Here is a 22,379-nt window from a genome sequence, read left to right on the forward strand (position 1 = left end):
AGGCACATATACAGTTTATAACTGTATTATGTGCACATTTGCCAAAAGGTATACTTATTGCAGCCCAGGGCGCCCCCCCCCCCCCCCCCCCAGCGCCCTGCACCCACCAGTGACCGGAGCGTGTGGTGTGCTGTGGGAGCAATGGCGCACAGCTGCAGTGCTGTGCGCTACCTTATTGAAGACCGGAGTCTTCAGCCGCCGATTTTCTCCTGGTTCTTCCGTCTTCTGGCTCTGCAAGGGGGACGGCGGCGCGGCTCCGGGAACGGACGATCGAGGTCGGGCCCTGTGTTCGATCCCTCTGGAGCTAATGGTGTCCAGTAGCCTTAGAAGCACAAGCTAGCTGCAAGCAGGTAGGTTTGCTTCTCTCCCCTCAGTCCCTCGTAGCAGTGAGTCTGTTGCCAGCAGATCTCACTGAAAATAAAAAACCTAACAAATACTTTCTTTTCTAGTAAGATCAGGAGAGCCCACTAGGTGCATCCAGCTCTGGCCGGGCACAGATTCTAACTGAGGTCTGGAGGAGGGGCATAGAGGGAGGAGCCAGTGCACACCAGATATAGTACCTAATCTTTCTTTTGAGAGTGCCCAGTCTCCTGCGGAGCCCGTCTATTCCCCATGGTCCTTACGGAGTACCCAGCATCCACTAGGACGTCAGAGAAATGGCTACTCCTCTAGCCTTGGCAAAATTGTTAAAATAACCCACTGGGAAATGGCGAGCCCATAAGGATGGGGCTACACATTTCTTGTAATGGATCTTTAGCTACATCTACCCTATCTACGTGCAGTGTATAGAGGAGACCAGATATTTTCTTGGGTAAGTTAAGGCCCTTTACATTGTTAGAAAAAAACAATAGTTTAGCCATAGTCAAAATTCACAAAGAAGCACCTAGACCCCTGAATATACAGTAATACAATAATTTAAAACAATGTAATATTAAAGGTGTATTACAACTTTAGGGGAATTGCAGAATTGCTAGAAGGGGGTTTCTAAATGTATGAATGGAGAAAACTACTGTATTAAACAAACAAGTATTGGGGCAGTACTTCTACCGTCCCAATAACTGTTCTGTAATTTCATATTTGGATTCTGCTACCAAATTAATGCTAGCTGAAAACTTCTTGCATCGTTGAGTAAAGTGTGTTTAAAGAATGATGGAGAAGAAAATAGGATTTTGGTACTTACCAGGTAAATCCTTTTCTTTGAATCCATAGGGGGCACTGGAGTACTCTTGGGATATGGACGGCGTAGCAGAAACAAAGGCACTGAATATTTAAATTTAGAACTCTCTACCCCTCCATATCCCAGAGTACCTCAGTGTACGACCTCAGTGTTTTTACTGAGCGAACTACTATAGAGAGGTTGACAATGGAGAATTCCTATAACATAACGGACAACAACAAAGTTGACCCATAACGTTACTGTCAACTAAACAGTTGACACCATAACCGATAGACCTTTATAATTTGAACCAATCGGTGAAAATGTGTTACCATAAGCTCCTTTGAGCTTAATACAAACCAGGTAAAATGTGTTACCCTAAGCTCCTGTGAGCTTAACACAACCCAGGTAAAACTGCTCTGGGTGGGCGTCCAGTGCCCCCTATGGATTCAAAGAAAAGGATTTACCTGGTAAGTACCAAAATCCTATTTTCTTTTTCATCCACTAGGGGTCACTGGAGTACTCTTGGGACGTACCAAAGCTTCCCTTGTGGGCGGGAGAGCTGTTTGACACTTGTAACAGTAGGCAGCCAAAGCTAGATGCTGATGCCGCAACCGTTTAATAACGTGTAAACGCGCACAAACGTGTGCACTGAAGGCTATGTAGCCGAGTCATAGACGCTCCACGACCAGCTGGTCCTGACATTCCCACAGAACCTGTGGAATGAGCTATTACTGACGAAAGCGACTGTAACTTAGCCTTCAAGTAAGCCTGACTTGTAGTCATTTTGATCCAACTGGATAATGTCTGCTGAGAAAACTGGCTAACCCCAGTTGGCCGCATTATAGAGAACAAACAACGTATCCGTATTACGTACTGTAGACGTTCGGGACATATAGACACGTAATGCGTGTACCACATTCAGAATTCTAGAATGTGCTGTCAACACAGGAACCACTATTGGTTTATTGATGTGAAGAATAAGAAATCGGAATTCGTCTGAAGTTCTGCTTTGACATGAGAAAACTCAAATACGGTGGCTTGGAATACAAGGCACCCAAATATGAAAACAAAACCCTTGCCGAAGCTAAGGCTAGAAGAAAACGTTTTCCAAGTGAGAAACTTAATCCTCATTTGTTGTAAGGGTTCAAAATATGAAAACTGTAAGAAATCTGAACCCAGCCTCAAGTCGCATGGCGCTGTAGGTGGGATAAATGGAGGCTGCATTTGATGACACCTTGTAGAAAAGGTGTGTACCGACGCAATAGAGTCAAACGTCTTTGAAAATAACTTGACCACACAGATACCTGCACCCTCAGTGCAGATAAACTCAGTTCTCCATCTCACCCCGTCTGTAAAATAACAGAATACGGGTAACTTGAAAGATGATGTCGGAAACTTCCGAGCTTCACACCCACCTATATAGGCACACCAAATTTTGTAATAATGAGCTGCCGTAAGCGGCTTCCTAGCTCGTAACATGGTTGGTATAATACTGTAATGCCCTATTTCTTTTCTTAAGAGGGCGGTCTGAACCCCCACCCCGTCAACCGCAGCCGCGGTACATAGGTAAATAAGGGTAACAGAACGGTCCCTGTTGTAACAGGTTGGACGTATTATGAGCGGGCCAAGATCGTGTGCAAGTATTCCTTGGAGATTCTAGAAGCAAGCTCTCCGAAACCCATGAGATATCACTAGTATGACTGTGACGAACTGTCTTATGATCCGTTTTAGCAACGGAGAGAGCAGCGGAAAATGGTGGAGCCAGATACACGAGGCTGTATGACCACACGAATGTGAGAAACTCCACCGCCACTGCCCTTGTGATCTGTCGTTCTGTACACATACTGAGCGTTTGAAATTGTGGCGAGATGCCCTCATGTATACCTGAGGGTAACCCCACCTGTGGATTCACATATGAAACACCTCTGGATTTAATGCCCAGTTTTCAGGATATAAATCCCGACGGGTGAGATCATCTGTCTAACAGATGTCCACTCGCGGAATGAACCCCGTTGACAACATCACATAATGGTGTTCTGGGCAATTGAGGATTCGAGCTACCTGCCGCATTGCCATGCGGCTTCTTGGTTCTCCCTGGTTGTTGTGTATGCAACTGCCGTTGCGTTGTCTGACTGCACTTGGTCAGAGTGAAAGCGAAGCATGTAGTGCATTGTAAATTGCACGGAGTTCCAGGACATTTATCGACAGCAATCTGTCGTGATCCGTTTTAGAACCCCTGTCGCTGATCTTTTTTAACTACAACTCCTGAACCTCTGAGACTCTCGTCCAGAGTATATACACCCTCGCCCCTCTGTGGGAAACGCGAGTGAAGCCCGGCAAACTAAAGCGCTTTGAAAACACATCATTATTCCTAACAGGCGAATACACCAATGTACCGCTAGTGTGCGTGGCTTTTGCACTAATTACTAGATGTACATTTGTTCTTGCTGGTGTAGTAGGTAAATGTCTTTGATTTACCGTATTTATAATCTTACCTAGGAATTGACGTCGTTTAGACGGAATTAGATGCGATTGTTTTTGAACTTGACCTGCCACCGCAGTATACATTAGTAGCGCAAGTTAGAGGAACTCTGTTGAGACAGAGTTCTTATGAGCAGATCGTCTAAGTATGGAACGATTGTCACTGGCAGGGCTCTGAGATGAGCTATCCTCACCAACATCACTTTGGTAAATACCCGAGGCGTTGACAAGAAGCCAAATGGTAGAACCTGAAATGGTTAATGGTTGTGGCGTTTTGCAAACGCTAGAACCTGTAATGACCAAACCGGAATGGGTAAATACGCATTGTGAAGATCAAGTGCAATTATGCAATTTTGTGGCTCCAAATATGCAAATACTAACCGCAGAAAATCCATTTTCAAACTGCAGTAAGTGACTTGCTGATTGAGACTGCGACGGAGCTGTCTGGTTTTGTTACCCCAAACAGAGGGGAATAAGTAACCCTGACTCTGTTGGTGTACTATGCCTGGAAATAAAAACAGCTGAAACCAGCAGAGACTAAATGGCAACCTGCCAAACCGTTCGACAGAGGCAGTCTTGTCCTTTAATCTGTAAATAGCGGAGACATCCATGAGTTGATGTCTGGAAACCCCGCAAATGTAACGTGTAAAGACGCGCTTCCACAATTGGAAAATGGAGATGGCCTAATAGGTCGTCAAGCCACTGGCTTGTTGACTGTAGCGTCCTGTCGTTACAAGGCGTGACTGTTTTTGTACCACCGCCTTGAAAAAACTGAAGTCTAAAGGGATTAAACGCCGGCACAAGTATTTCCGTTTTGATACTGGATGCGGTAATGGCTGAATATCAAATTTAGGACCAAACAAGCTCTGGCCTTGTCGTGCTGAAACTAGCGACGATGAAAAGTGAGAATCAAAGTAACCGGCGTTAGCAGAAGCTTTACAGATATACTCTGCAGCTTCTCATTAACAGTGATCGTCATTGTTTCCATACATAGAGTCTAGTGACCCAAATGTATATTGGGTCTTTATAATGTTTGACACAGACGAATTCACCAATGGCGGATCGCGTCATTTAGATGTGGAAACGATTAAATAGTGGTTAGAGTCTACTCAGTCTCTGTAAAAATGGAGACATTGACTCACTGGGTTTTAGCAATGTATGGTTGTCAAAAACCCCGCACTATCTGAGTGCTGGTCTAATGTACCCTTCTCACTCGTAGTTATCGCTGTGAGATTTGACATAGAATCGCCCTGGTACCCAAAGGGAAATTGGCCCTTTGGAAAGACTGTCCTTCGTTAGAGCTGGCGGAGTAACTTCCGAGACTCCGATGTTACCGCTCCTTTAATTTGAATTGCCAATGCTTAACATAGGATCTTTAAAATTATTTTTAGTCTGCGCTAGAGCCTTACTCGCTATGCAGACAGACACCACAATAGGCAACGGACAGACACTTGCACGACTTATTGAAGTTATTATGTGTCATATATATATTTTTATTGCTGAAAAGCATATTAAGCCCTGCCGTAGGCAGGCATCAAAAAATTATATGAAACTCATGGTTGTTCCTCTCCACGGAAATCTTTAGTAAAAGGCGAAAGATTTATTCGATCTGAAGACAAACCAGAGTATTCTTTATGTGAAAAGCAGTTCACATGGGCAGCCTATGTGAAACCCGAACCAAATTCCCACTAACACCCCTGCGCCTCTGGTGGCTTAGAGATGTAGGGCAGGAATGTTCCAGAATTACAAACTGGAAAACAACAGGAAGCATGGTTAAAATGGCCCCTTTGCCATGCTGACCCTGATAATCACAGAACAAATTACAATTGTTTCAGTGTTAATATAGCCTATTATGTGATAATCACAGGCAGGGTACAACACATGCTCTATGAATATAATTACAGACATTAATATAGGCTCAATAGCCTATTATACAGCAATAATATAGGCTCACTAGCCTATTATACAGTGATAATAACAGACATTAATATATAGGCTGAATAACCTATTATACAGTGATAATCACAAACATTAATATAGGCTCAATAGCCTATTATACCGTGATAATCACAGACAGTAATATAGGCTCAATAGCCTATTATACAGTGAAACTCACAGGACAGGTTACAATACATTATAAATACCTGTCACATATATATAGCTGCATATACACTGTGCTGCTGTTCATATAGGTATTTTACATACCCTTGCCGCTGTGATCCGCCAGATTCCACCGCCCCTCTTCCCCCCTGTAACGCTGTGTCTCTGCGGGAAGCCCGGGAAGACTTGCAGGGAGGCCTTCTTGCAGCCTCCTAGCGCTGGCTGCGGGTGGATAGTGCTGGGCGGCCGGACGGAGCGGCGGCCCGGTTATCACCGTCTTAGTGCTGAGAACTGAGGGAGCGTCTGCGGCCGTCGGAGCGGCTGGGACGGGCGGACGTAGCGCTGTATGGAGCTTGCAGACGTAGCGGCTGGGGCTGTGGCGGGCGGATGAGCGGCGGAAGCGGCATATTAAAACCAACATAGCGGGGCGGCAGCCTGCGCTGACCGCCCCGTTCCCCAGCCTACCTTGCTTGTATCCCTGATCATGGCTGCGACGGGGCTTCTTATGTGTAAGCTCCGTCCAGCTCTCCAGTGATCTTAGTCATGGCTGCGACGGGGCTTCTTACGTGTAAGCTCCGTCCAGCTCTCCAGTCATGGCTGCGACGGGGCTTCTATGTGTAAGCTCCGTCCAGCTCTTCAGTCATCCAGTCATGGCTGCGACGGGGCTTCTATGTATAAGCTCCGTTCAGCTGTTGCAGGAGCAGTGGGCTGCCTGTGGCTGTGAGGGTGCTCTTTGTGAGGACCGACACGCCATGCGCTGCCCGTGCAGCGGCACTATCCCGGACCCATGTTTTTCCTGAAACTGGGAAGGGATGTGCTTTTGAAAAAAGTAAAAATCTAAAAAGTAAAAATGAAAAATTAATAAAATCTTCCACAAAGTGTGGGAACTCCCACAAGCCGATGTTAGTGCTTTGAGCACAGAAAAAGCACTGAGGTCGTACACTGAGGTACTCTGGGATATGGAGGGGTGGAGAGTTCTAAATTTAAATATTCAGTGCCTTTGTTTCTGCTACGCCGTCCATATCCCAAGAGTACTCCAGTGACCCCTAGTGGATGAAAAAGAAAAGGTGAGGGTGGAGTATAATGTTTAAACTATGTGGACTTGCATGGATCATTGTGCAGAGAATGGGGGCTCTTATTTTCTCCATTCTACTTCTCTTTACTGTATCATTTACTCCTTTAGAAAGTCCCCCCACCCCTCCACACTGTGTTAATCTACACTCTCTTACTTTTCTTTTGTCAGGTTCCTTTCTTATTTTATCTGTAGTGCAGTTTAACAGCCGCAATCTGACTGCGAGTCCCTTTGGGGCTTACTCTCTGGCTTGTGGGACCTACAGTGCAGCTCAATCAGTCGTGCGCGTGCAGACTCTAGCTGCTGTGCCATTGCACATCACAGCACGCCCTGCCACTGATTTGCAGTTAGGATATATACCATTCCTCCCATTATGCAGGTACTACTAAGCTCTGATGACACTCAACGAGATGCAATGCTTTCTGAGCTATGGGCACTAGAGCTTCCTTAACTGTTGCCACATTACACCTAGCTTAGCATATTTCTACATTCACTATAAAAGATGATAAAGCGCGTACTGCACAACATAAAGAAGCTCAATTGGCACCAATTATTACCTGCAAGTTGTTTCCATCTACAGATTGCTGCAGTCCTAGTGTTATACCCAGTGGTCGAAGAAAAGGGGGTGTGGCCACCCAAAAAGGGGCGTGGTCACCCAATAGGGGGCGTGTCCCATGTAGTAGAACCCCTTATACTATCTAGTACTGGTGCCCCTTTCACATTATAGCACACTGAATGAGCTGAAATCCACCTTGTAGCACACTGAATGAGCCGAAATTCACCTTGTAGCACACTGAATGAGCCGAAATTCACCTTGTAGCACACTGAATGAGCCAAAATTCACCTTGTAGCACACTGAATGAGCCGAAATTCACCTTGTAGCACACTGAATGAGCTGAATGAGCCGAAATTCACCTTGTAGCACACTGAATGAGCCGAAATTCACCTTGTAGCACACTGAATGAGCTGAAATTCACCTTGTAGCGCACTGAATGAGCCGAAATTCACCTTGTAGCGCACTGAATGAGCCGAAGCGCACTGAATGAGCCGAAATTCACCTTGTAGCGCACTGAATGAGCCGAAAATCACCTTGTAGCGCACTGAATGAGCCGAAATTCACATTGTAGCACACTGAATGAGCTGAAATTGTGACAGCAGGGACAGCCAGAGTGACGACAGGGAGAGAGACAATGACGACAGGGAGAGAGAGACGGTGACGACAGGGAGAGAGAGACAGTGACGACAGGGAGAGAGAGAGACAGTGACGACAGGGAGAGAGAGACAGTGACGACAGGGAGAGAGACAGTGACGACAGGGAGAGAGAGACAGTGATGACAGGGAGAGAGACAGTGACGACAGGGAGAGAGACAGGGAGAGAGTGACGACAGGGAGAGTGACGACAGGGGGAGAGAGTGACGACGGGGAGATACAGGGGGAGAGAGTGACGACAGGGAGAGAGTTACGACAGGGACAACAGGGAGAGTGACGACAGGGGGGGAGAGAGTGACGACAGTGAGAGTGACAGTGAGTGACGACAGGGAGAGTGACGACAGGGAGAGAGTGACGACAAAGAGAGAGAGAGATGGGGAGAGACGACAGTGACGACAGGGAGAGAGTGACGTCAGGGAGAGAGAGACGACAGTGACGACAGGGAGAGAGAGACGACAGGGAGACAGAGTGACGACAGGGAGAGAGTGACGACAGGGAGAGAGTGACGACAGTGACGACAGGGAGAGAGACGACAGGGAGAGAGAGACGACAGGGATAGAGTGACGACAGGGATAGAGTGACGACAGAGAGAGTGACGACAGGGAGAGACAGTGACGACAGGGGGAGAGACAGGGGGAGAGAGAGTGACGACAGGGAGAGTGACGACAGAGGGAGAGTGACGACAGGGAGAGTGACGACAGGGAGTGACGACAGTGACGACGGAGAGAGTGACGACAGGGAGAGTGACGACAGGGAGAGACAGTGACGACAGAGAGAGACAGTGACGACAGAGAGAGTGACGACAGGGAGAGAGTGACGACAGTGGGAAAGTGACGACAGGGAGAGTGACGACAGTAACGACAGGGAGAGTGACGACAGGGAGAGTGACGACAGTGAGAGTGACGACTGTGACGACAGGAACAGCAGGGAGAGAGGTGACAGCAGGGGAACATTACCTTATTTGTTGCTGGCAGCAGTGAGTTGGCGACGGGCGGCTGGTGAGCGGGGCCGGCTGGTGAGCGGGAGCAGCGTGCGGGTGGTGAGCGGCGTGCGCGGGCGGCTGGCAGCGGTGAGCGGCTGTGATCTAATACAGCGCTCTACATAGCCGCCGACCGCCGCGCAGGGACCGGGAGCATCATGTGCAGTAGGATGGCCACTTCCCTAGCCTCCTGCTGCACTTTCTGGGCTCATTTCCGGGTCAGTGGAAGAAGTAGCGGTATACCATACCGCCGTATACCGCCCCACTTCGACCACTGGTTATACCATAAATGATTGTGAGTACGGTTAAATAAATGACCAAGCCTTGTCTCTTAATTTCCAAATTTATTGATGAACACAGAACACGAATACAACAATGCAGATGAAAATACGGTTGGAGTTTGAACACATTTCAATAGCACACATTTAGCTTAAGATACAAACATAATGCATGACTCATAAAGGTGATATGTCCAACACATTGCTTTTAAGGGTTTTGTAGTAAAATGGACAGAAACAGCTGGTTCTAAATATATACATAACTACTTTCCACTGAGATAATTAAGACATTCATATTCCAATTCTCAATATATTTCCACTCACTTTAAATCTTAATATTTTTTTTCTTGCTGACGAAAACTTAATAAAACTGTCATACTCTTATTGCAGAGGTGAAAGACAGAGGTGATTTGTGTGATTGTGAATTTTGGATAAGGGATACTCAACCCGTATCATTTTGTATTTTGTGCTCCAAATTATAAATCCGAGTCTCATACATGTATTATGTTGATGCTAAAAGACATGGCCATTTTCTAATTAGTAGAGTCCATTTAAACCATGAACCCACAACACCTTGTACTTGTGTGGAATTTATATATGCCTGCTGGATCCTCTCTCTGACCGTTTTAATTCTTACAAATTGTTTATGAAGGTGGACACTGGCAACTATCAACTTCAGTATAGTTTATGGCCATTTCAGCCATGCTCCCACAATGTCTTACTCCTGAAAGCAATTATTTAAAAGAACCAGCAAGAACAGCTGGTCACACTGGATGATGCCATGGGGTGGTCTTCACTTTGCCGACGGTCGGGCTCCCGGCGACCAGCATACCGGCGCTGGAATCCCGACCTCCAGCATACCGACAGTTCTTCTCCCTCTTGGGGCTCATTTGCGCTCACCCAGCTGTCGGTATGCCGGAGGTCGGGATTCCAGCGCCGGTATGCTGGTCGCCGGGAGCCCGACCGCCGGCAACACGTACTACACCCATGCCATGATGTTCGGAAAATAATGCTGCAGGGAGTTAATGATGGACAGCGCAAAGTAGGTGATGAAGTTGAATCCGGCTCTAAGTTTGGAAGGACTCCACCTATCAGGCAGTGGACCGGAACGCAATTTCAACAACATCCTGTAGATGTGGTGGTAACAAAACAGTCCCACAGAGCCAACACTAAGTAGCTCCAAATTATACCTAACATACTTTAGAAAGATTAGACAAAGCCCATTTTATCTCTTTATATTACAAATAGCTTCCATTTTAAGTGTTAGGTCTACATCTAAGGTCATATAATGTTTGCAACATTTACTTAATGTAGGCAGTATAATTTCTAAAATTAGAGTTTATCTAATTTAGCTGATAATAACCTATTATTGATGAGTCATATTAAAACGATGACGATTGAGTAAATTTTTTTCCTTTCGCCTTGATACAATAATACCCATCATTATTTATTATTTTCTTTTACATTTTGCAGATTGATGACTAATAGACTGTATCGTTTGCCCTTAAGAGAAAATAAATGTAACCAAGATGGATGTTAGTCAGTGAGACGGAGTATGACAAAGTGATTCTTGCTGTACAACTACTGACTATTAAGTAACATCCAAAATCTAACTCAGTCCAAGTTTGTGTTTTCCAATATTGTTGTGTTACATTATCTGGAATCAGAGATAAGGCTATACATGAACAGCTGAACCCTTTTTATCACACTAGAGCAAGAAAAAGGATTTTCTTATTTGGAATGATAGATACCTCTTAATGCAGGAATGTCTTTATTGTATGTAAATATCAAATAATTATCTATATCTACCACACTGGACTAACAATTCTAGACCTAGTGTAGCAAATAGTTTTCTAATATATTGCTTTCTTAAATGTTTTAGATGTTTTCTAATTTATGAAGATTGTTCATGGGTAGTTTTACAGTAATCTGATCCTAGCTACAGTAGAGGTTGTATTTCCGCCTTTGTTGCTCAATGCAAGATCCCTGTATTTGACAGTAATCTGTTGAAATTAATCTGACTAGAGAAAATCTGTTGAATTGTAATAGAGTGTTCGTGGATTTGGTCTTATTGAGTGCTTCCTTACTCCCTGTTGAATATACCTGCCTTTAAAATGTAGTGTAGCTCAATTTCTGCAAAATATACTGAGTAGGTGTTACGCAACAATTAAGAAACCCTTTAAGACAGTGCACCATGAGTATAAAAGCTCAGAATAAATAGATTAAAGGCTTACTTATGCACAAGGGCAAAACAGCCTTGGAGGAGTGGCCCTAATGATACCCTCCAATCATCAGAAGTAGTGAAATAATGTTGGGAGACAAGCACAAAAAGTTGTCTTAACAGTTTTTATTAATAGAAAACATTATGTTCTAGCACTCATTTAAACAGTTTTGTTGGAACAGTATACATACAGTTAACTTCACATTTTAATGTCACTTTTATGAGGGAGTCATTTTAAATTCTTGTCCCCTAGTGTGTATCTCAGAAAAAGGTTTACGTTTCCAAAATTGCTCACTGGCTGTCAGCTCCCACAATTTCATTCAGTTTTTCAAAACCGAGAAAGTTAGACAAGACTTCTACAATTGTTTCTTTAACAAAATCACAAGACAATATACTACACTGTAATGATTGTTAATGAGAAAACAAATTCTCGCTAGTTTGTTTTCACCATATATATGAAAAGCAGTTGTCTTAATTAACTCCCTATTTTAAAAGTAATTTGTCCATGCTGTCTCAACAAAAAAGTCCCTGAAAGGTCCTCAGTATTATGTATTATTGACTTCCCTTTCTTGATAGTAATTTCACATAATATCTGGGAAGGTTGTTCTTTTTTTTTTAAATATATGTTTAAAGGACTCCAAATGTACAAAAATTGTACAGAAGACAACCCAACTTGTTCATGAAAATATTGCTGGAATAGGCAGAGCTGTCAAGAGCTGTGCTGGACCCTAGTGGTAAGGAGGATGGCCACTGGATGGGTTATGGTAACTCCCCTTCAGAGACCCTATGCAGATGTGGAGCTGTGCGCAGGGAGGAGATTTTGGGGAAGTGGCCGTGCTATCTTGAAGACATGGTTACGCCTCCTGGGCCTCAGAGAGGTAAAGGCCCAGGTACTCTGTTCCTGCAAGCTTCCTCTTGTCACAACTGGGGCTAGGGTCTAAACGGGACATCCAACAGCCTAAAGCAGGGACTTAGCAGCTTATTTGGAATTGAAAGCATGTCGTATTTTGACAGCATAGCACAAGTGTACATATTAATGTTAGTGTTGCTACAATGACACAGGAAACATGATAACCAAAGCATTATATATCAATGTTAAAGCTGTTATTCAGATAACACAATGAGAAATATCAGGAAATTCTCATCTGCTGACCAGAGCTGAGAAACACCGCTTTAAGCCTAACATACACACACAAATAATCTTCCATCAACTCTACTGAAAGACCACATTGACTTTGCTATAGTAGATATATACACTAGCAAATGATGAATGTGGCATTGCAGAGAAGGCACCTCAAACACAGAACTATAGAATTTATTGAAAGTACAGTGAAGTTCACGCCACACAATGTCTTTGCATGTACTCAGTAACAGAGAAATGAGCAATTTGTAGATCTCCACATTTTGGCCAGTGGAATACCTCACCTGAGGGCAGTCTGCCAGGTATATTATATGTTTATAGCGCACCTGTATCCTAAATAGAAGGCATTACCAGAATTCATGGAAATGCACCCTACTCATTACGACTGTCTCCAATGTTTGTAGGCAGTGACAGATACACAATAAACAGCAGATGAAATGACAATTTCCTAAGACTAATCTACAGCTAACTAGCATACCACCAGCAAGAAAGAAAATTAGATTTCCTAAAGGCGCACACAAACTGTACGATTACAACTTGCTCAACACAGAGCGAGTCTTCATATCAATTCTTTATATACTATTCACCAGAGACTTTCTATAATTCCAGGTTACAGTATGAAATTTGAAGATCCCTTTAGGTTTAACCCATCTCAACCTTTACAGTTGAGATGGGTTAAACAGTTGTAAAGTTTCTACAGCCTAGGGAGATGGCCACCTTTAAAAACAAAACATCTCCACTTTATTAGCAAAAAATATTTCAGAATTTATAGTAATTAAATCCTAACCATTGTCCAGAGTGCTGCTACTGGCCCTCCTCCTATACTACGCTGTAACAGTTATGGGTCAGCATGGGAGGCCAGTCAACAATGAGGGGTCTGTTGGACGTCCTAAAACTAGTATGGAAGAAAGAGAGGGACAGTTGGCAGGGTGGTCTGCCAGTGCTAACTGTACTGTGCTTGAATATAATTGGAAGCACGTTTTAATTAATCAATGTAAATTATTAAATATTTAAGTCAGTAGAAGAACATGAGTTGGGGGACAGTATTGAGATAGTTATTTTTACAGGTGGACATTCACTTTAGGATGATTTTAAGTTAATATTTTAGCATTAAGTGCTTTATGCCTAAGTGCTTATGTTCAAATATGTGCAATGCATCTAGAAAAGTTCATGGGATGTACACTTTGGTAAATAACCAATGCATCCAACTACATCTATGCGAGCCTAGTGCAAGTCCAATTCAGTTTGGCTAGATCTTTTTACAAACGTATTCTATGTATAATTAATTTCACAGAATAAAGGCAATGCAAATAGTACTGCAGTTTTCTTTTAACCGCAACAATTTATTTGCTAGGAAAGGTTTATTTATATAAAAAAACAAAACTTCAGACCCTAAATCTAATCTTCCGTCACTCAAATATTTGGTTTTCTTTAAAAGGGTACAAAGTGAAGTTTTAGATAGGAAAAAGTGCAACGTGAGATTGGATTTAGGGATACAGAACCAACTACCAAATGGGTGAAACTGCAGATTTGCAGGGGATATCTAAAAAACCAACCAAGATAGATGGGTATAAATATACACAACTGTAATTTCCCTGCAAAAAATGGGAATAAAGGAATCTTATCCTTGGAATTTGTTTGCAACAACTAAGCAACATAACAGATGCCAAAGATACTACTGAATGACACTTGGTATTGCTACAAATTAGAAATACATTATGTTTCAAGGCTGTAATCCTTGAAAATGAGGACTCAAATACTGTAATTATAAGACTAAAGGTGTGTACACACTGGTAGATATATCTGCCGATCAACTGATCGGCAGATATATCTATAGACGGATCAGGCAGTGTGTTGAGCATACACACTGTCCGATCCGTCGGGGACTGACGTCATGAACTGGGCGGGCGTGCCCATTTCAGCTGTCAATCACTGCCAGCCGCCGCAGCATGTGTATGGGCGATCGGCCGACCGCCCGTACACACACAGTGACGCGCCAATATATCGGTATTGGACCCGCGTGTACCCACCTTAAGATTATACTTGATGTCACTTGGATTTACAAACATTAATTAGCTAAACGTTATATATATATATATATATATATATATATAATTAATATAATGTCAACATACATACAAGATGCTGTTTTGGATGCCAGTAATGAATATACTGCATGACTGGAACTAGTATATGTGGAAGGATGTGTTTCTGCGAATCCATGTTCCAGCAATCTCTCCTTTGGATTTTTGCTATGTTCTTTAAGCTTTTAAATGCACATGCTACAGTTTTCAGATGTTGACATATGTCTCTATGTGCTGCTTATTTAATCAGATCATTCAAAAAGCATGCTCGTTTTATGTCTCTCTGTTGCAACAACTAATGCAACAGCTTTCACTTGTCTGCAGTCCTAAAAGCTACCCAGTAATGGCTACCCAGCACATTGAATCCGTAATGTACTCACAAGACTAATAACCTGCTAATTATGTTTTTACAAAAAATATCATGTTGTTGCAGAAAATGTTCTAGTTGAAATATATTTCATGACACAAACCTATGCGAGACTGCACCACTGTTCTTTTGGCACTTTTAAGTGCTTTGTTTGTAAAATGAACACGATAGTGTATTTTCCTACACTAAAGCAAATCTTTGTCTAGCATGGAAAAATAATGATAAATACTACAAGTATCATTAGTACCGGTAAACAATCCATTTTTATATCCAAACAACTTAAACTGCTACCGAAATGTAGGCTATAAATATGCCAAACATCTTATTCTAACAAAAAAAAAAAAAATGGTATTGTACAAAATGAGGGGATTACAAAGCCATGCCCCTCTATGCACTAAATGCTACACAAACACAATAATCTGGTTGGCAATGCCAATCAGGAACATACATCAAGGTATAGAACAAAACAACCTGATCACCAAGTCACCGCAGAAGGGTAATGAAATGGAATTAAAATGTAGCATACTATTAACATTCTATGTATGAAACTCTTCTGGAGCTAAACATGTACTAGTCATGCTACTCTACCACTATACACTTTCGCTCAGTGTTGACTACTTGTGGCATTTAACAAAACATTAAACCAAAATATGTACCATGCTCAAAAATATTGCAATGGCTGAAAGGCAACAGGTCAGGTCTACAGTTGCAGGTGGTTAGAGGACATAACCATGAGCTAACATAAAATTTCAGATTCATTTTTTAGCAGCCCCGTAGTATCCATATGAGAAAGCATAGTTCTACCGAGGAAGCCAACTAAAACACAAATATATCCTCTACCTCTGTATAGTACATTTCCAGTTTAATTTTACGAATGGAAGTGACGGCGGAAGAACTAGGAGTCTAAGCAACCTTTACTATCTATACTGCCACAACTCACATAAAGCATTTATTGTGTTATAAGGTCTGCAACCCACAACTGTACCCGCTCTGGATTCAGTAGGAGCACAACCGGTACGTCAAAGTTGCAAGACAGCAAAGAAACTGTCTAAATAAAACAACTCTGTTTGTACAAGTAATAAGTAAATCAAATAGATACAAAACTCATCTAGCTTGTTTTCCCCCTTATGTACAAATTGTTAAAAATGGCACTTGTAAGTTGTCCGCTTATTGGATTTCATTCTTTTTGCAGAGCCTGAGAGCAGTCAATGAGATAAATGAGGAGAGAGCTGGAGTTGTGGTCAGTGCTTAAGATGCAATTTACAGCAGGTAGAGAGCGTGTGAATTTAGGCCAAGAATTTACACCAACTGCAAGTGAGAAAATAAAGGATTGGAGTAATAAAAACATAAAATAAAATAAAAATATCACAATATAAATACAAAACAAAAACATACAACAAAACATACGAGAGTCTAAAGGAACAAGATATCTAGGAAAGAAATAGAAGAGATGACCTGAATTATAAAAACTCAGTTATAATTACTTTAAGTACATAATTAAAAGAACACTGGATCATGTTAAAGTAATCATATTTAGCATTGCGCTATATTTTTTTTGTTGGTATGTTAAATATAATAGGAAATGTCATCCTTTTTTTGTTACAATTTCTTTCAGCCACTCCTGTGGCTTCCATCTCCAGTGCGCATTCGTCGGGCCATTACAGTCTCTTTGGAGACTTTCTTGCAGTCACTGGCGAGTCCCAAATAGCCCATTAGATCTATAAAGCATGTTGTGAGATTGTACCGGATTCCAAACTCACTGCTAGAATAGTCATAAGGGAAAGTGTGATGATAATTATGAAAGCCTTCACCTGGGAGGAAAGAACATAAATAGGGTATTATTAAACATGTTGCACAATATAAAAAGAAAACTTCATATACTAGTATCTCCTACATAAATTACTAGTTGCTCCGACACAAAACTACATTTGACAAGATTCAGATATATAAAAAAGGATGACTGAAGGTAAGATACATAGCTTTTTGCTCTTTGAAGCATTGCCACTTTAAAAAATCAACCTGGCTATGCCTTTTAACAAATTGGCATTTTAAATTGAACAGCTAAATCAACAACATTTTGCTGCAGGCTATTATTTGTTTAAACAAGACATTTTCCTATATTATCCTAGGCCAACTACGCACTGGCATTAAATAACATGCTTCTACTAGGTAAGGTGATGGAATTTATCGGTTCCAAAGATCACCAATTCCACTTTTGATTACACCTAAGTGTGAGAGAGAATGTTAACTCACATGTGCAAAAAATAAGAATTTACTTACCGATAATTCTATTTCTCATAGTCCGTAGTGGATGCTGGGGACTCCGAAAGGACCATGGGGAATAGCGGCTCCGCAGGAGACTGGGCACAAAGTAAAAGCTTTAGGACTAGCTGGTGTGCACTGGCTCCTCCCCCTATGACCCTCCTCCAAGCCTCAGTTAGGATACTGTGCCCGGACGAGCGTACACAATAAGGAAGGATTTTGAATCCCGGGTAAGACTCATTACCAGCCACACCAATCACACCGTACAACTTGTGATCTGAACCCAGTTAACAGCATGATAACAGAAGGAGCCTCTGAAAAGATGGCTCACAACAACAATAACCCGATTTTTGTAACAATAACTATGTACAAGTAATGCAGACAATCCACACTTGGGATGGGCGCCCAGCATCCACTACGGACTATGAGAAATAGAATTATCGGTAAGTAAATTCTTATTTTCTCTAACGTCCTAGTGGATGCTGGGGACTCCGAAAGGACCATGGGGATTATACCAAAGCTCCCAAACGGGCGGGAGAGTGCGGATGACTCTGCAGCACCGAATGAGAGAACTCCAGGTCCTCCTCAGCCAGGGTATCAAATTTGTAGAATTTAGCAAACGTGTTTGCCCCTGACCAAGTAGCTGCTCGGCAAAGTTGTAAAGCCGAGACCCCTCGGGCAGCCGCCCAAGATGAGCCCACTTTCCGTGTGGAATGGGCTTTTACAGATTTTGGCTGTGGCAGGCCTGCCACAGAATGTGCAAGCTGAATTGTACTGCAAATCCAACGAGCAATCGTCTGCTTAGAAGCAGGAGCACCCAGCTTGTTGGGTGCATACAGGATAAACAGCGAGTCAGATTTTCTGACTCCAGCCGTCCTGGAAACATATATTTTCAGGGCCCTGACTACGTCCAGCAACTTGGAATCCTCCAAGTCCCTAGTAGCCGCAGGCACCACAATAGGTTGGTTTAAGTGAAATGCTGAAAACACCTTAGGGAGAAATTGAGGACGAGTCCTCAATTCCGCCCTGTCCGAATGGAAAATCAGATAAGGGCTTTTACAGGATAAAGCCGCCAATTCTGACACGCGCCTGGCCCAGGCCAGGGCCAACAGCATGACCACTTTCCATGTGAGATATTTTAACTCCACAGATTTAAGTGGTTCAAACCAATGTGACTTTTGGAATCCAAAAAAAAAAAAAAACTACATTGAGATCCCAAGTGCCACTGGAGGCACAAAAGGAGGCTGTATATGCAGTACCCCTTTTACAAACGTCTGAACTTCAGGGACTGAAGCTAGTTCTTTTTGGAAGAAAATTGACAGGGCCGAAATTTGAACCTTAATGGACCCCAATTTCAGGCCCATAGACACTCCTGTTTGCAGGAAATGTAGGAATCGACCCAGTCGAATTTCCACCGTCGGGCCTTACTGGCCTCGCACCACGCAACATATTTTCGCCAATTGCGGTGATAATGTTTTTGCGGTTACATCCTTCCTGGCTTTGATCAGGATAGGGATGACTTCATCCGGAATGCCCTTTTGCCTTCAGGATCCGGCGTTCAACCGCCATGCCGTCAAACGCAGCCGCGGTAAGTCTTGGAACAGACAGGTCCTTGCTGGAGCAGGTCCCTTCTTAGAGGTAGAGGCCACGGATCCTCCGTGAGCATCTCTTGAAGTTCCGGTTACCAAGTCCTTCTTGGCCAATCCGGAGCCACGAATATAGTGCTTACTCCTCACCATCTTATCAATCTCAGTACCTTGGGTATGAGAGGCAGAGGAGGAAACACATACCCTGACTGGTACACCCACGGTGTTACCAGAGCGTCTACAGCTATTGCCTGAGGGTCCCTGGACCTGGCGCAATACCTGTCGAGTTTTTCCCAACGGTTTATAATCCTGTGGAAGACTTCTGGGTGAAGTCCCCACTCTCCCCGGGTGGAGGTCGTGCTGAGGAAGTCTGCTTCCCAGTTGTCCACTCCCGGAATGAATACTACTGACAGTGCTATCCCATGATTTTCCGCCCAGCGAAGAATCCTTGCAGCTTCTGTCATTGCCTTTCTGCTTCTTGTGCCACCCTGTCTGTTTACGTGGGTGACTGCCGTGATGTTGTCCGACTGGATCAACACCGGCTGTCCTTGAAGCAAAGGTCTTGCTAAGCTTAGAGCATTGTAAATGTCCCTTAGCTTCAGGATATTTATGTGAAGTGATGTCTCCAGGCTTGACCATCAGTCCTGGATATTCCTTCCCTGTGTGACTGCTCCCCAGCCTCGCAGGCTGGCATCCGTGGTTACCAGGACCCAGTCCTGAATGCCGAATCTGCGGCCCTCTAGAAGATGAGCACTCTGCAACCACCACAGGAGGGACACCCTTGTCCTTGGTGACAGGGTTATCCGCTGATGCATCTGAAGATGCGACCTGGACCATTTGTCCAGCAGGTCCCACTGGAAAGTTCTTGCGTGGAATCTGCCAAATGGGATTGCTTCGTAGGAAGCCCCCATTTTACCCAGAACCCTTGTGCATTGATGCACTGAGACTTGGCTCGGTTTGAGGAGGTTCCTGACTAGCTCGGATAACTCCCTGGCTTTCTCCTCCGGGAGAAACACCTTTTTCTGGACTGTGTCCAGGATCATCCCTAGGAACAGAAGACACGTCGACGGAACCAGCTGCGATTTTGGAATATTGAGAATCCAATCGTGCTGCCGCAACACTATCTGAGATAGTGCTACACCAACCTCCAACTGTTCCCTGGATCTTACCCTTATCAGGGAATCGTCCAAGTAAGGGATAACTAAAATTCCCTTCCTTCGAAGGAACATCATCATTTCGGCCATTACCTTGGTAAAGACCCGGGGTGCCGTGGACCATCCCTACGGCAGCGTCTGAACTGATAGTGACAGTTCTGTACCATAAACCTGAGGTACCCTTGGTGAGAAGGGTAAATTTTGACATGAAGGTAAGCATCCTTGATGTCCCGAGACATCATGTAGTCCCCTTCTTCCAGGTTCGCAATCACTGCTCTGAGTGACTCAATCTTGAATTTGAACCTCTGTATGTAAGTGTTCAAAGATTTTAGAATCGGTCTCACCGAGCCGTCTGGCTTCGGTACCACAATAGTGTGGAATAATACCCCGTTCCCTGTTGCAGAGGGGTACCTTGATTATCACCTGCTGGGAATACAGCTTGTGAATGGCTTCCAAAACTGCCTCCCTGTCCGAGGGAGACGTCGGTAAAGTCGACTTTTGGAAACGGCGAGGGGGAGACGTCTCGAATTCCAATATGTACCCCTGAGATATTACCTGAAGGATCCAGGGGTCTACTTGCGAGTGAGCCCACTGCGCACTGAAATTCATTGAGAACGGGCTCCCACCGTGCCTGAGCTTGTAAAGCCCTAGCGTCATACTGAGGGCTTGGCAGAGGCTGGAAAGGGTTTCTGTTCTTGGGAACTGGCTGATCTCTGCAGCCTTTTTCCTCTCCCTCTGTCACGAGCAGAAAAGAGGAACCTTTTGTCCGCTTGCCAACAAAGGACTGCGCCTGATAATACAGCGTCTTATTTTGAGAGGCGACCTGGGGTACAAACGTGGATTTCCCAGCTGTTGCCGTGGCCACCAGGTCTAAAAGACCGACCCCAAATGTCCCCTTTCAAAGGCAATACTTCCAAATGACGTTTGGAATCCGCATCACCTGACCATTTTACTGGTAGAATTGGACAACGCACTTATACTTGATGCCAGTCGGCAATTATTCCGCTGTGCATCATGCATATATAGAAATGCATCTTTTAAATGCTCTATAGGCAATAATATACTATCCTTATCTAGGATATCAATATTTCCAGTCAGGGAATCCGACCATGCCAACCCAGCACTGCACCTCCAGGCTGAGGCGATAGCTGGTCGCAGTATAACACCAGTATGTGTGTAAATACCTTTTTTTGGATACCCTCCTGCTTTCTATCAGCAGGATCCTTAAGGGCGGCCATCTCATGAGAGGGTAGAGCCCTTGTTCTTACAAGCGTGTGAGCGCCTTATCCCCTCTAGGGGGTGTTTCCCAATGCATCCTAACCTCTGGCGGGAAAGGGTATGCAGCCAATACTTTTTAAGAAATTATTAATTGTTATCGGGGGGAAACCCACGCATCATCACACATTTTATTTCTCAGATTCAGGAAAACTACAGGTAGTTTTTCCCTCACCGAAAATAATACCCCTTTTTTGGTGGTACTCGTATTATCAGAAATGTATAAAACATTTTCCATTGTCTCAATCATGTTACGTGTGGCCCTACTGGAAATCACGGTTGTCTCTTCACCGTCGACACAGGAGTCAGTATCCGTGTCGGCGTCTGTATCTGCCATCTGCCTGACGGCCTATGAGATGTCTGGACAGGCACAAGCTGAGTAGCCGGCTGTCTCATGTCAACCACTGTTTTTTTATATAGAGCTGACACTGTCACGTAATTTTCAACAGTACATCCACTCAGGTGTCGATCCCCTAGGGGGTGACATCACTGTTACAGACACTCTGCTCCGCCTCCACATCATTTTCCTCCTCATACATGTCGACACACACGTACCGACACCCAGCACACACACAGGGAATGCTCTGATAGAGGACAGGACCCACTTAGCCCTTTGGGGAGACAGAGGGAGAGTTTGCCAGCACACACCAGAGCACTATATATGTATAGGGACAACCTTACAATAAGTGTCTATCCCTTATAGCTGCTTATATCTGTTATTTTGCCAAATAAGTGCCCCCCTCTCTTTTTTACCCTGTTTCTGTAGTTGCAGGATGCAGGGGAGATTCTGGGAGCCTTCCTACCAGCGGAGCTGTGTGGGAAAAATGGCGCTGTGTGCTGAGGAGATAGGCCCCGCCCCCTTCACGGCGGGCTCTTCTCCCGCTTTTTACTGGAAAACTGGCAGGGGTTAAATACATCCATATAGCCCAGGAGCTATATGTGATGTATTTTTCGCCAACTAAGGTAAATTCATTGCTTCCCAGGACGCCCCCCCCCAGCGTCCTGCACCCT

General features: G+C 44.0%; 1 protein-coding gene and 1 non-coding gene across 3 annotated transcripts in view; both read right to left on the reverse strand.

Annotated features, from left to right (window-relative positions):
- Window positions 1-5,156: 5,156 nt before the first annotated feature.
- On the reverse strand, window positions 5,157-5,269 carry LOC134899859 (U5 spliceosomal RNA). Its single transcript, XR_010173409.1, has one exon. It is a non-coding gene; the product is annotated as a U5 spliceosomal RNA (small nuclear RNA).
- A 6,341-nt stretch (window positions 5,270-11,610) lies between these two features.
- The window catches only part of SCD (stearoyl-CoA desaturase), a 55,400-nt gene continuing 44,631 nt past the window's right edge, over window positions 11,611-22,379 (reverse strand). For both annotated transcript variants that reach the window (XM_063961434.1, XM_063961433.1), the window contains exon 6: window positions 11,611-16,902. In XM_063961434.1, coding sequence (XP_063817504.1) covers window positions 16,703-16,902 — 200 coding nt within the window. In that variant the 3' untranslated portion in view covers window positions 11,611-16,702. The remainder of the gene's footprint in view (window positions 16,903-22,379) is intronic.

Source organism: Pseudophryne corroboree, chromosome 3 (assembly GCF_028390025.1).
Source record: "Pseudophryne corroboree isolate aPseCor3 chromosome 3, aPseCor3.hap2, whole genome shotgun sequence".
In the NCBI taxonomy this organism is placed as follows: domain Eukaryota; kingdom Metazoa; phylum Chordata; class Amphibia; order Anura; family Myobatrachidae; genus Pseudophryne; species Pseudophryne corroboree.